Source organism: Geospiza fortis, unplaced genomic scaffold (genome assembly GCF_000277835.1).
Source record: "Geospiza fortis unplaced genomic scaffold, GeoFor_1.0 scaffold99, whole genome shotgun sequence".
Taxonomy (NCBI): Eukaryota; Metazoa; Chordata; class Aves; order Passeriformes; family Thraupidae; genus Geospiza; species Geospiza fortis.
The window spans coordinates 276,247-293,220 of record NW_005054521.1 but is presented as its reverse complement, the minus strand read 5'-3'; the positions used below and the strand labels follow the sequence as shown (position 1 = coordinate 293,220).

The 16,974-nt window shown below is 41.9% G+C and overlaps 1 protein-coding gene across 3 annotated transcripts in view; it reads right to left on the bottom strand.

The window, feature by feature from the left end:
- Window positions 1-16,974, bottom strand: part of ATL2 (atlastin GTPase 2) — a 40,705-nt gene that overhangs the window by 12,585 nt on the left and 11,146 nt on the right. The window contains exons 2-5 of one of the 3 annotated variants that reach the window (XM_005429079.2): window positions 7,768-8,045; window positions 3,135-3,269; window positions 1,368-1,472; window positions 582-632 (exon numbers count right to left, since the gene is read on the bottom strand). In XM_005429079.2, the coding sequence (XP_005429136.1) occupies window positions 582-632; window positions 1,368-1,472; window positions 3,135-3,269; window positions 7,768-8,045 (569 nt within the window). Of the gene's footprint in view, window positions 1-581; window positions 633-1,367; window positions 1,473-3,134; window positions 3,270-7,767; window positions 8,046-16,974 lie in introns of those variants that run through there. The other 2 variants (XM_031063671.1, XM_031063672.1) reach the window with 2 other exon arrangements.

The following is a 16,974-nucleotide window of genomic DNA, read 5'->3' as shown; positions in this document are numbered from 1 at the left end:
ATAATTCAGTGGCCTTTGACCATGACATGATGTTGCATTAGAGGATAAAAACCCCATGGTGAAGAGAAGACATTCTCCTACTTTTATTTATAAGCAGAATAAAACTCTGCAGAAGTTTCTCAGCTGAAAAAACAGAGATGGTTTCTGGGTAGAAGACTCTTTCTGGCCTGATCCAAACTCCAACACTTCCTTACAAACTGGTTATGAAATAACATCCATTTTCCTATTTTAGGAAAAAAGTGAAACACTGGAATTTCACCATTAAGGATTTCCATAAATAATTTTCCTTTCTCATTTTTTCAGTAATTTCAGAACTTGCAATACAGAGAACAGACTTTAAAAGAATTAGCCAGATTAGAAGCCCATACTATTTTACCTCTACACTGTCACAGTAGAAGCATCATGGAGTTGATGCAAATACAGTTTTTACAGACTGTACCAGCTTTAGTATCAGGTCAAATTCAGTGTTTTACATGAAGCAACAAACAGCTCCCAAGTCAGTAACATTAATAATAACTTCTAGAACATTGTTGAGACTGTCAGTTCACAAGCAGTTTAACATAAATTCACCATATTCCTACCTGCAAGTGTTGAAGGTCATCTTCCTGAATATTCTGAGACAAGTTGTATACCTGCAAGAGACAGTCAGAGAATTACAGTGTCACATGAAACCTGTCTTATATTCATATAGTCTCTTTCACACATTGAGTATTTTTGCTCCCTCCAGCAAAAGTGTAACTACCCAAAAGTCAGCAAATAGAAAGGTGTCACAGGACACATCTCGAACAAATGTCACCTCCTTATTCAAAAATTATTCATCTGAGCCAACTCAACAAGACAGAAGTAATGCTCTACCTACTCCTGCTCCTTTTAGGTTGTGGCATGTCTGAAGAAAGTCACTTGTCATCCCTCAAAAACCTGTTCACTTTTGGCACTTCTAAGGCACAAGCTTAGAAGAAGTTTTGAGTATAGCACAATTCTCAGGAGTTTAACTGACACTTGAACAGAAGCAGCAATTTTAAGTTTGGCTGATCACAACATAATGTCACCCCAACCTGTATCTACAGCCTTAAAGAAGATTCTGTAACACATCTGTAAAGAAGCAGTTCCTACTTTGACATCTTGGGGGGATGGGGATTTCCCAGTTCTGTCAGCAATTTAACTCAGCCTGGCCTTGCATACCCTTGATTCCACCCAGCAACTTGGGTAGTTTATGTACCACACTGAAAATTAGAAAAAGTATGGAATTTTAAATCAGAAATGGAGGAAGATATGCAGGTGAACTTTCCAAGTGTGGCTCAAGAGATATTCTTTGCACATTCAGTACAGAGGGTTCTGTCATTATTTGCCAGCACAGATATTCTCACCTGGACAGAGCTCGTCATGGTGCTCAGGGCAAAAACTGTTGCACAGTCTTTGATAGTGGATTGGCTATCAAAGGCACCTTGGGTATCCATGAGTAGTACAGCAACCTGCAGAGTTTGAAAGAAGAGCAGCAGTTATCCAGATCATGGACACTTCCACACTCCTGGCCACTGGGGTCAGTTCTGTTTCAAGTCTCTGCCCCTGTGCTTGCTGAAGAAACCTCAGCCAGCTCCCTGCCCATGTGACTGCACACACCCACGGCTGAGTGAGCAGCAGCAGAGGGCCCTGCCATCAGCCTCTGGCCTTGCCTGGCTACCTTCTCCCAGAGAAAGAACCCTCCTTGGCCCAGTGGGGGTGCCAGGCAGACCAACTGATGATAGCTCTCCTTCACTGGAAGAACAGCAGCCTCAGCTGCAGATCTAGCACAGTTCATCAGAGCTAAGAGTAAGATGCTACTTATAAATACATATACATATATATATATATATATCTTAAGATAATTATTTTCAGTAGAAAACAAGATAATTTTTGATACTGTCTGCTGGAATGACAAGGAAGGAAGGAAGTGATATTAATGAAAAAAGTTTAATCAGTCCAACTCCCATCTTTGGGATCTGCTACACTTCCCTTCTCCTTCCCACTGAGAAGCAAGAACAAGTGAGTGATTTGTTCCCAAAGCATAAGCAGATTCACACATAACTGGTTTTTAACCAGAGAAATGTTTGGTTAGCTGTGAAATTTGTTAAACACCACTAAGCCACTATTTTTAAAATCCATGTCCCACAGATTGGGCATCAGATGTTTCCTTTGCAAATGCAAAGGGTATGAAATTTAAATAACCTAAAACCGACGGTTCAGAACACAAACAGTTCAAGATCACCACCACCATTGTGCAGTAAATATTTATTAATGACATTAACACCTCATTTCAGCATAAACACCTCCAAGTAAACTTGGCAGTCAAACTGACTTGAGAGTTAAAAAAGAATCAAGTTAGTGCTTTTTTTCTCACTGTTAGACTTAATCCTTTTTTATAGACTGCTTGCTAAAATTATATGGAAGGACCAGCTTCCAGACCCTGAAGTACTTACAGCCATGCACTACAATTTACTAGAACACAGCTACAAGTTAGAACATATTCTCACCCTTCAAAGAACAGCGTGTGTTACAGAGCTTTTCCCCCCGGCATTTGTTTGTAGATGGTATTTAAAGCCACTACAGATTTATAACATCCCCAGGATAACCCACCCAGCAGCCTGAACAGGGCAGACTTTGCCAAAACAAAGTACTCAGAATGAGACTATTGTTGAATTTTTCTGCTGGGTTGTAAGAATAAATCTCCATCCTTCCACTGATAACAGTTTCCAGATATGTTACACAGCTGCTCAGTGCAAAGGAAAGCAACCAGTGTTCAAAGAGCCACCATGAAATCTGCGACATTGAAAGTATACACAGAGGCAAAAATCCTATTTAAGTTTTAGAATGACAAAAACAGTTTAGACTGAAAGGGACCTCTAAGAATCCTCTTGTTCCAATCTCTCTGCCAAAGGCAGAGACACCTTCCACTAGAACAGGTTGTTTGGAGCCCCACTGAACCTGACCAGGAACCCCTCCCGACTGGGGCATCCACAGCCTCTCTGGTTTATTTAAAAAAAAAAAACCAAAAAACAACAAACCAAAAAAATCCAACCCACTACACAACCAAACCGGGAAGCCTACAACTCCTGCAAGGGAGATCTTGAGTAAATCAAAGTAAGTTAAGCACTCACCTTTGTTCCATTAGGTTTTTCAATTACAAACACTTCACTCCAAATCTGAATGCCAGTGGTTTCCCGTTCACATCCACCTCTCCACGTAAACCCGGTCAATGGCTCGGTGTTTCCACCTATCCAACAAGGAGAAGTCTACAAAACAAAAGGAAAAACTTATGTAAAACCGAGGAGGAGATTTCTATTTTTTTTTTAAACATGCTATGTTTTAGCAGACTTCCACACTGCTATTACATTTTCCTCAGAGCCAGCTGACAACACTACACAAAATATTAAAACAGCACTACTCTGCTGTGTTTCAAGACCATCCACAAAACAACCCCAAGGTATCTGAGTGGCTGCACAACTTTTCAGTCGCTGAAATGTAAGTGTGCACAGTTTATGAGTCTCCAGAACAGCACAGTTTTGTCCACCAGTTCCACTCTCACAGCTGAGAAAATTCTGCTCTAACACAACAGCAGATATTTCAACTCAGGAACAGCTAAACCTCTGCAAGAGACAAAACACCTGATCTTAACTTAATCCTCTCCCTTCCCCCTCGCTAACAGCTGGCTAAGCATTTGAGTCCCTGCACGAACAGAAGCCAGCACCAGACCCCCAATGCCATCTTGCAGAGAACAGACAACAATGCCACAGAGAACAGACAACAACCAAAAGATTCACAGTCTATACTTGCCAGTTACAGAGAAAAGGTCAGTTTAAGAGTTTGATAGATGCCAATCAACCCACCCATATTAGACCTGAGAAGCTATCTGAGAGGTGAGTACAGTTGGCAGCTAACATTCCTGGCTGATGGAATTGTAATAAGGTCTTCAAGGCAGGCAACACAGAGCAGCAGCTCACCCACAAGAATCCAGCCATTATATGAGCACATCTAACCCAGAAATGTAGCTCATGCACTGGCAAGTAAGGAGGATGAGCAGGCAGCCCAAGGAAGTTTCACTTTGATAGGTTTTTCTGTAGCCCCCTCATCAGTTAAACTGTTGTCTGCCTGCCACTTCTTTCGTGGAGGATTTCAGTGTATACAAAGCTTTCTTTCACAGGCTAGAACACAGCAAGCTGGCATAAGAGACATTTAATGAATTGCCTTGAACTGCCCAGAGTAGATTACCAGCCAGGAAAGAGTCCACTGAGAAGGTCAAAGTGGAGATTTCTCAATTCACTTCTGGGCTCTTCCTTGCTGACTCCACACTGGCAGTTTTCAGATAACAGCTCAAGACATTTCTTCACATTTCAGAACACAGCATGAGTACCCAGGGACTGTACAGAATAAAAATACTTGAAACAACTAAGTGAAACTGCTTATTTCTAAAGGGGGATGGGAAAAAACCTGCACATTTTCCTCATGCCTAGCAACATGCAGGCAATCCAGCAGTTTGCAGCAGCATTCTTCCAAATGCTAACAGTGCACCACTCAACTCTGCTACTTAGATCAGACAAAGGGAAGATAAGCAGATGAAAATTCAGAAAATGAACACAGGTATGCAAGTAAAGAGTTCTACAGGTCTGTACAGTTGTTTGGGTTTGGCTGTTTGGGTGTTTTTTTCCCCTTTAGTTTATTTTGATGGGCACATACACATCTACCAGAGACACTAAGCAAAACCTGAACAGCTTTTCCCCGGAGTTTTTCTATCCCAGAAGATGCTTATGCTTCCACAGACCACTCTAGAAATGAAAGCTCCAAGCCTGCTTTGTGCTGCAGCACACTCCAGGATACAGTTTAACAATGGTGTATCATACCTCACATGTACCTGTCAATGGGCTGCAGCTTTCTACTTTTCAAAAAGACTCTGTTATTCAGTATGTTCCATTTTTCTTTTATACAAGAATACTTTAGCCCATTTCGGTCCAGATATTATTCCTATTTGTATTCCTCCCATTTGTAACAAATCAGATCAAAACTACACAGTTTGACAAGTCCCTCAATGAGCAACAGATATGACCTCAATTGATTTCACAAGTGATTCATATCACAGGAGACTTTGGTGTTTTAACAGGCTCAACTCCACCTGAAGCTGCTTCATCTTATGGATGATGCACTTAAGCCTGCCTCTGACTGACCTCTGCATCACTTTGAAACACTCCTAGCTTGTTACCTGCATCTTCCCTTAGCTAAAGCTCAGTACTTTAAGTATCCATCCATCAAGCTGGCTTGAAAGATATTCAGGAGATGGGAGGAGGAAAAAAAGGCTCCTACCTGGAATCAAGCTAGAAGTTGCTCTACAATTTTATCTCATCACCTAAAGGGTAATTTCTCTAACTTTACTCCACACTAAGGAAAAGCCCAATGCAGCTTTATTTGCCGAGTGCATTAATACACAGTACACCCTGAGGATTAATTCAAAATAAGAAAATGACACTCCTGTAAAAAAAATAAACTTTTACATCTAAACTTACAGGTGTTGCTGCACCCAACTCTTACTAAAGTCCACAGGATCCTTGCAGCAGCTTGCTGAGTACACAAGTGTTGCTGTTCCATTTCAAAAGAGCAATCACAGCACTAAGGATCAGTGCTTGAAATGACATGTCCACCTCCCTGAAGGCAGTGATCAACCTCTGCCATGCCAAAATCCTACCTGTGACTTCACCTGGCACCACTGAGATTTTTACAATGGCAACTTTCCACATGACCTCTGGCACTCGGTTTAAGACAAGAAAGTGAGATTCTGAAGGTTTTATTGGTAAGTTTTTCATTATGCATGTTAATGTCCACATAAAAGGACACCCCAAAATTGCTTGATTGGCACTTGAACTGAATGCAGTCACTTTAGTAATCTACGCAATATTTAGTTCACAGAAAATACAGACTTGCAACTGAGCCTGACTAAAGATGGAGGGCTCAGACTAGGTACTATAAAACTACACCAAGATCTCTCCTCCTGTACTAAATTTGGATAAGCAGAGGATATCATTTGACTTCATACAACTCAAGAGTGCTCAAAGAGGAGGTGTTGCATTTATCCTCCATCACCCCCAGTTCCCATCAATCAGTTTGCAGCAGTTCTGATGCTTGTCAAACTCCTTCCCTAAGCCAATTTACGTCACTGAGCTGGCAGAAAAACAATTCAGCAAAGTGCAGTGTCTTCTGATGCATCACTGAGTTGGATCAGCTCAACTAAGGGTCTGCAAGCAATACATCTTCAGAATGGAAGTACCTGGCCAGAAGCAGCACATGGAGAGCAAGACTTCTCTGCTCTTGGTAAGAAATAATTGTTAGAGTAGATGGGCAAGCTTGCTTGCACCTTCAGTTCAAGAGAAACAAATGCTATGTTGAAGGACGTTTACAGAAAACTGAGAAAAGTGACTGCACAATAAAGGAAACAGAGAGGCCTGATACACAAGACTGAAACAGCATTTCAATCTGTTTTGTTATATGAACATTTGTTTTATTTCACAATCTGAAAATTAAGAGTATTTGTTTAAAGCCCAGCCCTTCTGTTTTCAAAAGGAAACTCACACTACCTCTACCCAGCCCAGCACCTTGCTCAGATCACTGGATGCAGGAGTTTGTGTTTTCCTTTGTTTGCAGGGAGTGGTGGGCATTTTATTGTTTGGTTAATTTTGAACACCATCCATAATAAATGAAACCTTTTTCCTCCCTAGGTTAAAAGAGCCTCAAGAAGTTAGGAGTACCAGCTTGGTACTCTGTATTCCTCCTACCCTGAGACCCTATCCTCAGGGTCTTTCTTCCACAGCTCTTCCAAAATGAGAGAGAGGAACTCAATAACAGGCACCACTGGGACTGAGAGAAGGAAGTCTTCATTTGCCAACTATCAACAGCTTTTCTGCTGTACTCTCATACTTCCTGTAACTGCAGGGTTCATCTTGATTTTCCCTCAAGCCACCTAGCACAAATTACTTCCAAAGAGCAGTGAACAAAAAAGGAACCCAGTTCTGGGTTTCTAAGAGCTTCAAAAAGCAACAAAACACTGACCTGTCAATATTCATAAAGCAGATTAAAAGAAACACCCCACAAACTGTGACAGGCAGATGTGTATGGTTCACAGAACACCCTACTCCACCTTCTCCACATAAGCCAAGGGCTAAAAACAAGACAACACTAGCCAAAAGCTACAAACTAAATGAACAAATTAAATTTTGGATCAGGCTTTAATCAATCAACAACTTAAAAGGATTTTAAGAGTTCCTGGACTGCATTCAGAAATGCATTCCAAGCAGCAAAAAGGAAGCTTTCTCCTTTTTGTCATACATCATATTAAAGCAGATTTATCTATCTGGTAAGACTTATTTTTGCAACAATGGGCAAGTGAGTGCTATAATATGATTTCGGGAGATAAAGTCACAGCAAGGCTCCTCCAAGTCACCACCTGGAAAAGCCCTTCCCCAAAGCTCAATTAGAAGGCCATCACACTTCATCATCAAGTTTTTCTTTTGTCCACTTACACTGGGACACCAATAAATTCCCTTAATAACTGCAAGATAGGGTACATTGAAAAACTGTCACTCAAATACCCTTCTTCACAGTGTAGAAGCAGAGTAGCTGACTTCCCCTCCCCCAGTATATCAGAAAATTTTGACCTGCTATATTTATGCTCAATTTAACAAACAAAAAGGGAAATTTACTAAAATACCAAAGTACTTTTCTCCTGCAGGAAAAATCCAAACTACTCACCCTGTTATACATGTATCTAAGCATGAAGTCCAGCAAAAAAGATTTTCCTTTGCGGAAAGCTCCTGCTACAGACACCACTACTATGTTAAGATCTTTAATATGTTCCTGAAGCAAGATTTTTTCCAAAGCTGATTCATCTAACTCAAAGTTATGGTCATCTTCATGAGCAAGGACAATCTGTATGGGGCGCGGCTTGTCCAGTTCCACCTCGTCATCTGAGTCCGGCAGGGCATCCGAGTCCGGCAGCGCATCGTCCTCCTCTTCTTCATAAAGCTTACCTGCAAATTGACAGGTGAGAACACTTTAGTGAGGCACAGCTTAGGGCAAACAACACTTTTTCTTTTATTGTGAAGCCTTGAGCTGGACTTGTATCTCCAGCAGCAAGGGTGATGTTCTTGAGAATGCCAAGAGGTCAACAGAAGCTCCCTGTCCATTTTCAGTAGCTTTGTGTCTAGCCTGTATTTCAGATCTTCTCTCTTTCAGATATTCTTTATGCATTAAGGAATCAAAAAAAAACCCAACCCTGATTTACAGCTGCAAATCCCCTTTTAAAGGCATCTTAAGTCAAGGGCCTTTTATCTGGGGAAAAAAAAGAATAGTTTCAAAGAAGCTTGAAAAAGGACTAAAAAGGGGCATTTTTACATCACCACCTTCTTGTTGTAAGGGTGTCAGGGGAAATGAATGTTTTCTGCCAATAGGTCTGTTTGCCAACAGGCACAAGCAACACCATGGATCTAGTATGGAAGCCCAGGATAACAAATACCAGATGAATAAACTCCTCTCTAATTCCAACACTGTTTCAAGTCTCAATACAGCACAGACTTTAGAACACCTATTCCCTGTTTGCAAGACAATAAACTAATGAACTTGTGCATGGCCCAACACTTCTGGGATAACAAAACAAAAAGAAAACATTGAAGAAGTCATTTCTGGTTTCATATTCTTCCCATAATGCACTATTAAGCAGGATTTAACAACAGTAAGTATCAACTCTTTTTAAAGAGTTAAGAGAGTATTTTATACACAATTTAACAATTAATACTCTTTCAGGATAAAACAGTAGCTGAAAAAACTGTAACTCAGATTAAAGTTACTAATGAATGTAAGGTAACACAGCCCTCCAGACACACACTACAGCAGTGCCAATATCCTATATTCCCGACTTTTAGAATTCAGGAGCTAATTGGATTGGAGGCCTAAAAGAAAACCAAACTACCCTATCCAAGGTGAAGTCTCCTCTCTTGTTCAGGCACCACAACACTGAGGTTTGTCCCACAGCAGAAATCAACTCTACCATTCCTGACTCTACTTTTCCTGACAAGCATCTGGAAACTTCTTTGTGCTTACTGAATTGCCTCCCACTCCCAATTTAAATGTTGCCATGTTCTATTGGAAGCCCATGCGCAAAAACCTGACCAAGGCACCTTCCTACCAGTTACTTATCTGGGATTATCACATATGATTTTCAGTACACTGTCCTTCTAGTCATGTTTCCATTTCCAAGCCAAGGCAGCAGCCACCCCCAATCCCTTGATGTGCTGCTCACAGAGAGGTTTCCTGTGGAAGCAGCCCACAAGGAGTGTTCTCCTGCAGGACACATCCATGAGGCACCATGGAACACACAGGTTCATTCATTCGTGGCAGAGAACCTGCCAGTGCTCACAGGACCTGCCAAGTCATTCCTGCCAGACTTGCATGTGAGATACCATTCTCAGCAAAAGACTTATGGGCAGGGCTCCACTTTTGTGGATGTAATGAGACATTGTAGTTATTACCATAAATTTGGAAAACTGGTAACACAGTGACCCTGAAGTTTCTCCAGCAATTTTCTCCTTACCCAGCTCTCCTTACTCATTTAATTGCATAATGACAGAATGTTTCCACTTCCAAGCATCAAATCTTGTGGTGTCCCAAAGCCCAATGGTATTAAATCTTTAAAAAATTTGGTTTGAACATACTAAGCTTGCATGGTGCTTGGTTTGAACAGGAAGTACACGTGAGTGCTTAAATCCTAAGCAGCTAGAACTAAACATTATCCAAGTAGGTGTGCAAAACAGTCCCAGCATCACCCTAACTCAAAGTGATTAATACAGCAGGCCAAAAAATTGATCATACTAGCAGGCCTGACAACTGGAAGGAGTAACTTTTAAAAGAAAGTCTGTCAACAGGACACCAAACTATAGAAACTACACTGACTGGTCAGCACTTCAGAGGAAAGTCTCTCACTTTTGGCCTCAAGGTTTTGTATTCCCAGATATTAAACAAGCCCTCTCCTCTTTTTTGAAAGAGTTCCTCTATGAGGCGTTGCCACATATAGGCAGGATCCTTTGGAGGCCAGAAAATTTGGGAGGATAGCCCAGGAATGGAGGACAAAGATTTTGACAACCAGAAAGAAAGCTTCCAGCATCACAGCCTACAAATATAAAGGGAATAATCTACTGATAAAAGTATTGAAGTCAGACAGTTCCAAGAAGAGGTGCCTGTGTTTTAGCAAATACATTCACACAATGTTTCACAGCCTCTGCTTCAAGGTATGGCCCTGGTAGGAAGTGTAATTTGGTTACTTGGAACAGCCTCCTATTCTTTTATTTACATACACACTTCACTTAAATACACAGCTGCAGTAAGGGATTGGGTCTGTAAACTAGGGCAGACTGAAAAAGGGTTTGAAGCCACACCTGCAGCTTCTCTTCATTCACTTGGAGCCCAACATTAACCATCCTGTCTACCTGGAAGTCATCAAAACCTGTCAGACCTCAAAGACCTCAAGCTGTAGCAGCATCCTTGTGCCAGTGCAGAGCACAGGCACACAAAACCTCTTCAGAACAAACAAGAGGAATGGACCTTTATCATTAGTCATTTATAAACAAGCAAATTCTCCCTATCACAAGAAGATAGTACTATCAAGAGCTTACAAAAAATATGCCCATTAAAAGCTCACATCTTCTTAACAGATGTGCATTCTGCACCACTGAAGTTCATTAGCTCAGAGGGAACAGGAGACAAGATTTATCCTAGACCCTACTCAACTTCTATTAGATTTCACTTATCAGCAGAAACTGGGAGTCAAGTCCAGAGCACCCAGTTAGGTTTGTTTGTCTGGTTTGGGTCAAGTTGGATTGTTGGCTTTGTTTTTTAACTTTGACTAACCAGCTTAATATATCTACAAGTTCCCAACCTACCTACAGAAAAGACCATCATGGCCATCAGTCAAGCACTTTAGAGGGTGGAGACCGACAGTGCTGACAGCTGTGAAAGCAACTTGATCCATCCAGAAGAGCTGGTTTGATAACTTCGTGCTTGAGTGGCAGAGAACACCCTCCTTTCAAGATTTTGAACTAGTTGGCAATTAACAGGACACACATCGCACAGGTCAAGCATGTTAACTACAGAACAAGTGCTACAGCCTGTCCCAGCAGCATAATCAGCATATGCAACCCTGTCAGGCGTCCCAGGCAGATGTCACACCCTTTCTCGATCCTTTATCCTTCCTTGTGGCTGCTCACCCTGTCACACTGGCTAGCTGCTGTCTCAGGCAGCACTTGGGGAGCCTTTCTAGAAGGCTTCAGTATCATGGCTAGAAAGGTCACATTACACTTCCAAGAATTACTTTCAGTACAGCCTCTGGAAACAAAGGTCAGGACAAGAAACACCCCCCTTCACAGCCCAGTTTTCTGCAAGAGCACTGCAGAAGTTCCCAAAGCAGTTCATAAAATAAACATGCTGGCAGCACTGTCCGGTCAGCTCAGGCCACAAGTTTATGCAATCCAGAACTCAAAGCCCTGCCCCTTGGCTGTCCCCCCTTCCTCACCTGCCCCAGCACAATCACAGTGTACTACTTAAAACTCAGAATTTAATCTGATTTGTTCTAAATCCCACAGACTGCTCTAGGTTCTTGCAATAGCCCATTCCCAGCAAATCAAGTATAAAAGAGATGATTACTAACTTTAGAAGAGGTGGCATTCACAGAATGGCCACTTCTACACTAACTCCTCCTACAACACTACTTCTACTTTCTAGCCTGCTGGACAGTACTTTGGACTTGCAAAGTTCAAGGCAGCATCCCTTTATAGGTCTCCATAAGAATACATTTCAGTACTGCTACAGAGCCAACCAAAACAACAGACTTTTGTTGGTTTGGGGGTTTTGCTCGTTTTTCATAGTACATTTTAACACTTTGCTAAGCCCAGTTTCATCCCAGTAATGGAACTGCCAACCCAATACATTCACACAGGGAGTGGTTGTTTCAGAGGAATGTTTCATGTTCTGCACACACAACAGAGGCAATGCTGCCTCCTGCCACAAGATTAAAGACTGATCGATTCGCCAAACTCACTCAAGGGGTTGATCACTATGCTGTTGGAAACTCCCATGTGCACAGAAGATGTGAACCTCAGGCTTTTAGTACATACATAAGAGTCCTCATCTGTCAAACCATATGGCACTAGAACTTGTAGCATAGCGCTGCACACCCAAGAAGTCACAGCTATATTTTTTTGTTTTTTCAAGATGTTAACCTGATCTTTGAAGTTTCTGTAGTACTGAACTAACAGACTCCAGACTAAGGTCAGATCTGCTGCTCTGTCTGGAACTGATGCAAAAAAGATCATCAACCGGACTTGCCCCTGAAGTCTGCCATCCATTCACAACTATTACTGTGGCTGTTCACCAATCAGTCCCTATGCCATTTTGGCTTCTTCCAACCTGAATTATTCCATTAAAACCTGTGGGCTAAAGCACGGCTCTGACTGACACAATCACTTCCTAACCCAGGTCAAACAGGCTGGGAAACACAAGAGAAGCAACACTGTGCAGCAAGACACAGAAGCAGACAGATTTGAATGGAAGCAAATATAGCCAAGGGAAGATACTACCACTCAGTTTCCCTATAAACTCCTCATTTCACTCAGCAGCAACTACAGCAGGACTGCTATTTATTCTCACCAGCTAAGTACCCAGAACAAGCACCATTTGTTGAAATACTAAGCCAGATTTTGAGAACAGTAGCTTCTTGTATATGTAGACAGTATTTCAACTGAGCAAAACCCACTAAATAACCCATTTCTTAAAGCATGAGGTAAAATGAAAAGCCAATTCCTGCTTCCCCTAAGTACACAGCCAGCAGCTGACCTACTTGTCCTGCAGTGTAAGAACACGAGCGTGAAAACACTCAGACACCTGCACACTATGAAAATAAGAGACAGACTAATTTAAATGCAAGTTCTTCCCTTTAAGCACTTTAATTGACAGGACATACAAACAGTTACCTTTAAGTTTCAACCTAAATACAGCTTGAACTCTTTGAACATATTATCCACATCCTTTCATTAAAAAAAAAGAAGAAAAAAGCACATACTAATTGCTAAACTCATTTGGTTTTAGATACAGTAAAGGTTTTGATCAACAAACACTGAATCACAATTAGTAACTGCTTCTTTGGACAGTGAGTTGAACACAATCGCCCACAAATGCAGCAGAACATAAAAATATTTTAAATCCCATTTGCTTTATAGTTTTAAGTCACTTTCATCAGTGTACCTGTCCCTCATCAGTACTTCCATTTGCTCTATCCACAACAAGGAGTTTAAAGAGTATAAAGCAGTAAATCTTCTAGCTGGTAGCCTTATATTGCTTGCACAGAAACCTGCACTTTGCTAGAAGTCAACTTCAAATCAAGACTTCCAGCACCCCTGGACCCTTCAGCTTTGAGCATCTCTGAACTCTTTTTCCTGGTGCTCTACAGCACCACCCATTTGCCTCCATACTACAGCAATTCAAGTCTCCTGCTCACATTTCACAACAGATGCTTGACAGGTTCCCCCACCATCCCCTGAACAGTGAAAAGCAAACTGAAGTGAGCTACACTAAGCTCAAGCCATCTTGCTTGAAATTTTGTTCAACCTCCACACGCTGAGGGAGTTCACGGCTGGAATCAAAAGCTTAAAATAATTTATCATGAGGAAACTGCTGCACTGCATTTCAAAGTAAGGCATTCTCTCAGTGTTCCACGTAGGAATTTTTCCTTGGAGAGAAGGGAGACGAAGTGCTTAAACATTTCTTGTTTTGACGTAGTGAACGAAGCAAAGTGTAGGCATGTGTGAAGTGAGTTCCAGAGCACAGAAAGAAAATATGTTAACCTTCAAACCTTATTTGGACACATCTTCTGGGAAAAAAAAAACAAACCTAGATTTAAGCCACAAAATTGTCCTCCCCTTTTTCCAGCAGTGCTACTCCATGCAATAAACTCACATGAAACTATGGGGCTGCCACAGACCTTAATGCATCGCTGCTTTCCTATTGCTGACTAGTAAATAGTGCCAAGTAGCTCGTTTTAAGGCCAGAAATAATTAAATGTTTCAAATATTTCAGCTATAAATAGGACTGATGAGCTAAGTTCCAAAGACTTGTTTGGACATCCAGTAAGACCAATAGAGGAGCAAGGGAAGGGTACAGGGAGAAAGATACATTTAACTCTCTGCGCTCCTTCAGGGCAATGGGATGTTAAAGGGACAGATCTAGAACTGTTACATAAACTGTGAGCTGAAGTGAGAAGCACCTGAAGCTACAATTCTGTCAGGAAAGAGGAAAAAGATGATATTCTGATGACCTAGATACCTCTGAAGCACCACAACTAATCAAACAATAGGCTTGTCTACGCCTAAGTGCCTTAAATTGCTCCTCTGCTGAATGGTCGGCATGCATGCAGGAGCAGACAGCTCTCCCCTGCACAAAGTACTGATAAGCTGGCATTTTGTGCTCTCCCTTTAGGGGGACAAAAAAGCAAGAGGGAAAATTCATGTAACAAAAATGTGTAGCAAAAAAAGTCAACCCTCAAATTCAGCTCTTCTCAACCAATACAAGTAAGAGAATGCCAATAAGCAGGGGCAAAGACAGAAGCAGTACAAACCCAGTATGTTAAAAAAAATATATAAAATGACTGCTTTTTAGAAAGCACAGCATGAACTTGATAAGAAAGATGTTTCAACCATAGCTACAAGAAAAATCGTGCAGGGTAAGGACAGTGGCAAAGTATGCTTCTCATCTGCCCCAAAATCACAGCTATTAATAGCACACTCACTGAGGGACCTAACAGGATCTCTATCCACAGTAAGATTCACCAGTGCTTTTCCAGTCCCCTCAAACAAAGCTGTACTAAAACACTAAGGGCAGATTAAAGCATTAAAAGGCCTCTTGCTCACTTTTTCTCCCCTTTCTTACCCATCAAGCAGGCTCTTGAGGATGGGAATGAGAGTACTCCAGATCTGACAGTGCCCTAGTTCACCATGAACTGTGGAAATGGCAAGTGACAGCTCCTCATGAACACTGAGAGCTAACTGGATCCTTGCAGGCCACACACATTTAAACCAGGCAAACTCCTGCTTGCATTTCAGAGTGATTTTGTTCAAGGGTGTTGCTCACTCAAGGAGTCAGTATTTTCTAATTGCTTTAGGCCATAACTGTGTTCTATGTACCTTGTATGTACCCTCATGTCAGCAGCCAGTAATTTAAACAATGAGCAGCTAACCTAAATTGGTATTTTGAGTGAGAATAGGGAGAGAAGAATGAAGTGAGAGACACCAACTGCAATTACCCCATGTTTGATCTCTCAGTTGCCAGTCAGAGGTGGTTTAGTTACCGAAGTGGATCTGTACCACAGCCACAGAGGAGCTCAGCAGAAAGCAGAGAGTGCTTCCTTTGGCTGTACAGAAGATATGCCAGAGGGTCAGGTTTCCTACTCACTTCCAGCATAAACAAGTTGTCACTCACAAACACCAATGTAAGGAAACACAGGAAGCCAAAGAGGCTCAAATCTTTCATTTTTGCTTTTAGCAAGCTGAATGGCAGCAGCAGTGTGGCCAGCAGGATGAGGGTGGTGATCAACCTCCTGTACTCAGCACTGGCGAGGCCACACCTCAAGAACTGGGTTCAGCTTTGAGCCCCTCACTGCAAGAAAGACCCTGAGGTGCTGGGGAAGGGTCAGAGCACAACTCTGATCAGGAGCAGCTGAGGTAACTGGGAGAGTTTAGCCTGGAGAAAAGGAGGCTCCAGGTGACCTCAGCACTCTTTACAACTCCCTTAAAGGAGGCTGTAGTGAGGTGGGGGGTGGTCTCTTCTCTCAGGTAACAAGCAACAAGATGAGAAGAAATGGACTCAAATGGTGCCAAGGAAGGTTTAGGTTGGATATTAGGAAACATTTCTTCATGGGAAGGGTAGTCAGGCACTGGAACAGGCTGGCCCAGAAAGTGGTGGAATCACCATACCTGGAAGCGTTCAAAAAACAAGTGGATGTGGCACTTGGGGACATGCTGTTAGTGGTGAACACAGCAGCACCAGGATAACAGCTGGACTCTGATCTTAGAGATATTTTCCAATCTTAACAATTCAACGCAGCTTCCAACTAAAAGTGCTCTTTCAGCCCAACTTCAGTTCACAGTCAGCTTCCCATCTCTCAGTTCCTGCAGCTAAGAGAGCCTTCCAGCCAGTTTTTCTAGCACTGAACCCCAGAATCCTACATTTCATTTCAAAGAATAAAGGGCCATACAAAGAGAGCACAGGTTTCTTTTAAAAGCTGTCTTCTCTAGATCACACAGTTTGCAAAACTGATGCACTAACTACCTGCAGACAACTCCATCAAGTATTTCAGCTTCTTCTTCTCCCTTCTTAACTGTTCTTAACTTGGTAGGGTTACTGACACCCATCAGATGAAAGGGAAGCATAACAGGGGAAACACAATGTACGTCAACACAATTAACACCCAGATCAACAATGGGAATCAAAACAGGAAAAAAGTTCCACACAAGGCACAGTTAAAAAGAACTGAAACAAAAAAATTTTTTTTTAAAATCACATTTTGTATGTCTTCACTTTATCTCCACTGGAAGAAGAGATTTTTCTCACACAGCTACAACAAAAATAGTTTTTATCAGGGTCCCTGCTACTATGCGTGTCGAGAAACAGGCCTGGGCTGCCATATGCCTTTCCTGCAATTAACCCATAATAATTGATACAGTACCTAAGTCCATACACTTCAAAGTCCCACACATAGTGCCACAACTCCTGAGTCTCTGCCAGGCATCACTGCTGCTGCTACACACAAATCCCTTGTTAAGGCAACAGCTCAAAGTACATTAATTCTGCCAACAGGACAGTGCCAGTAGCTGCCTCCTCCCCTCTCCCCGTTGCCTCTTCAAGCCTGTTTCAATAGCA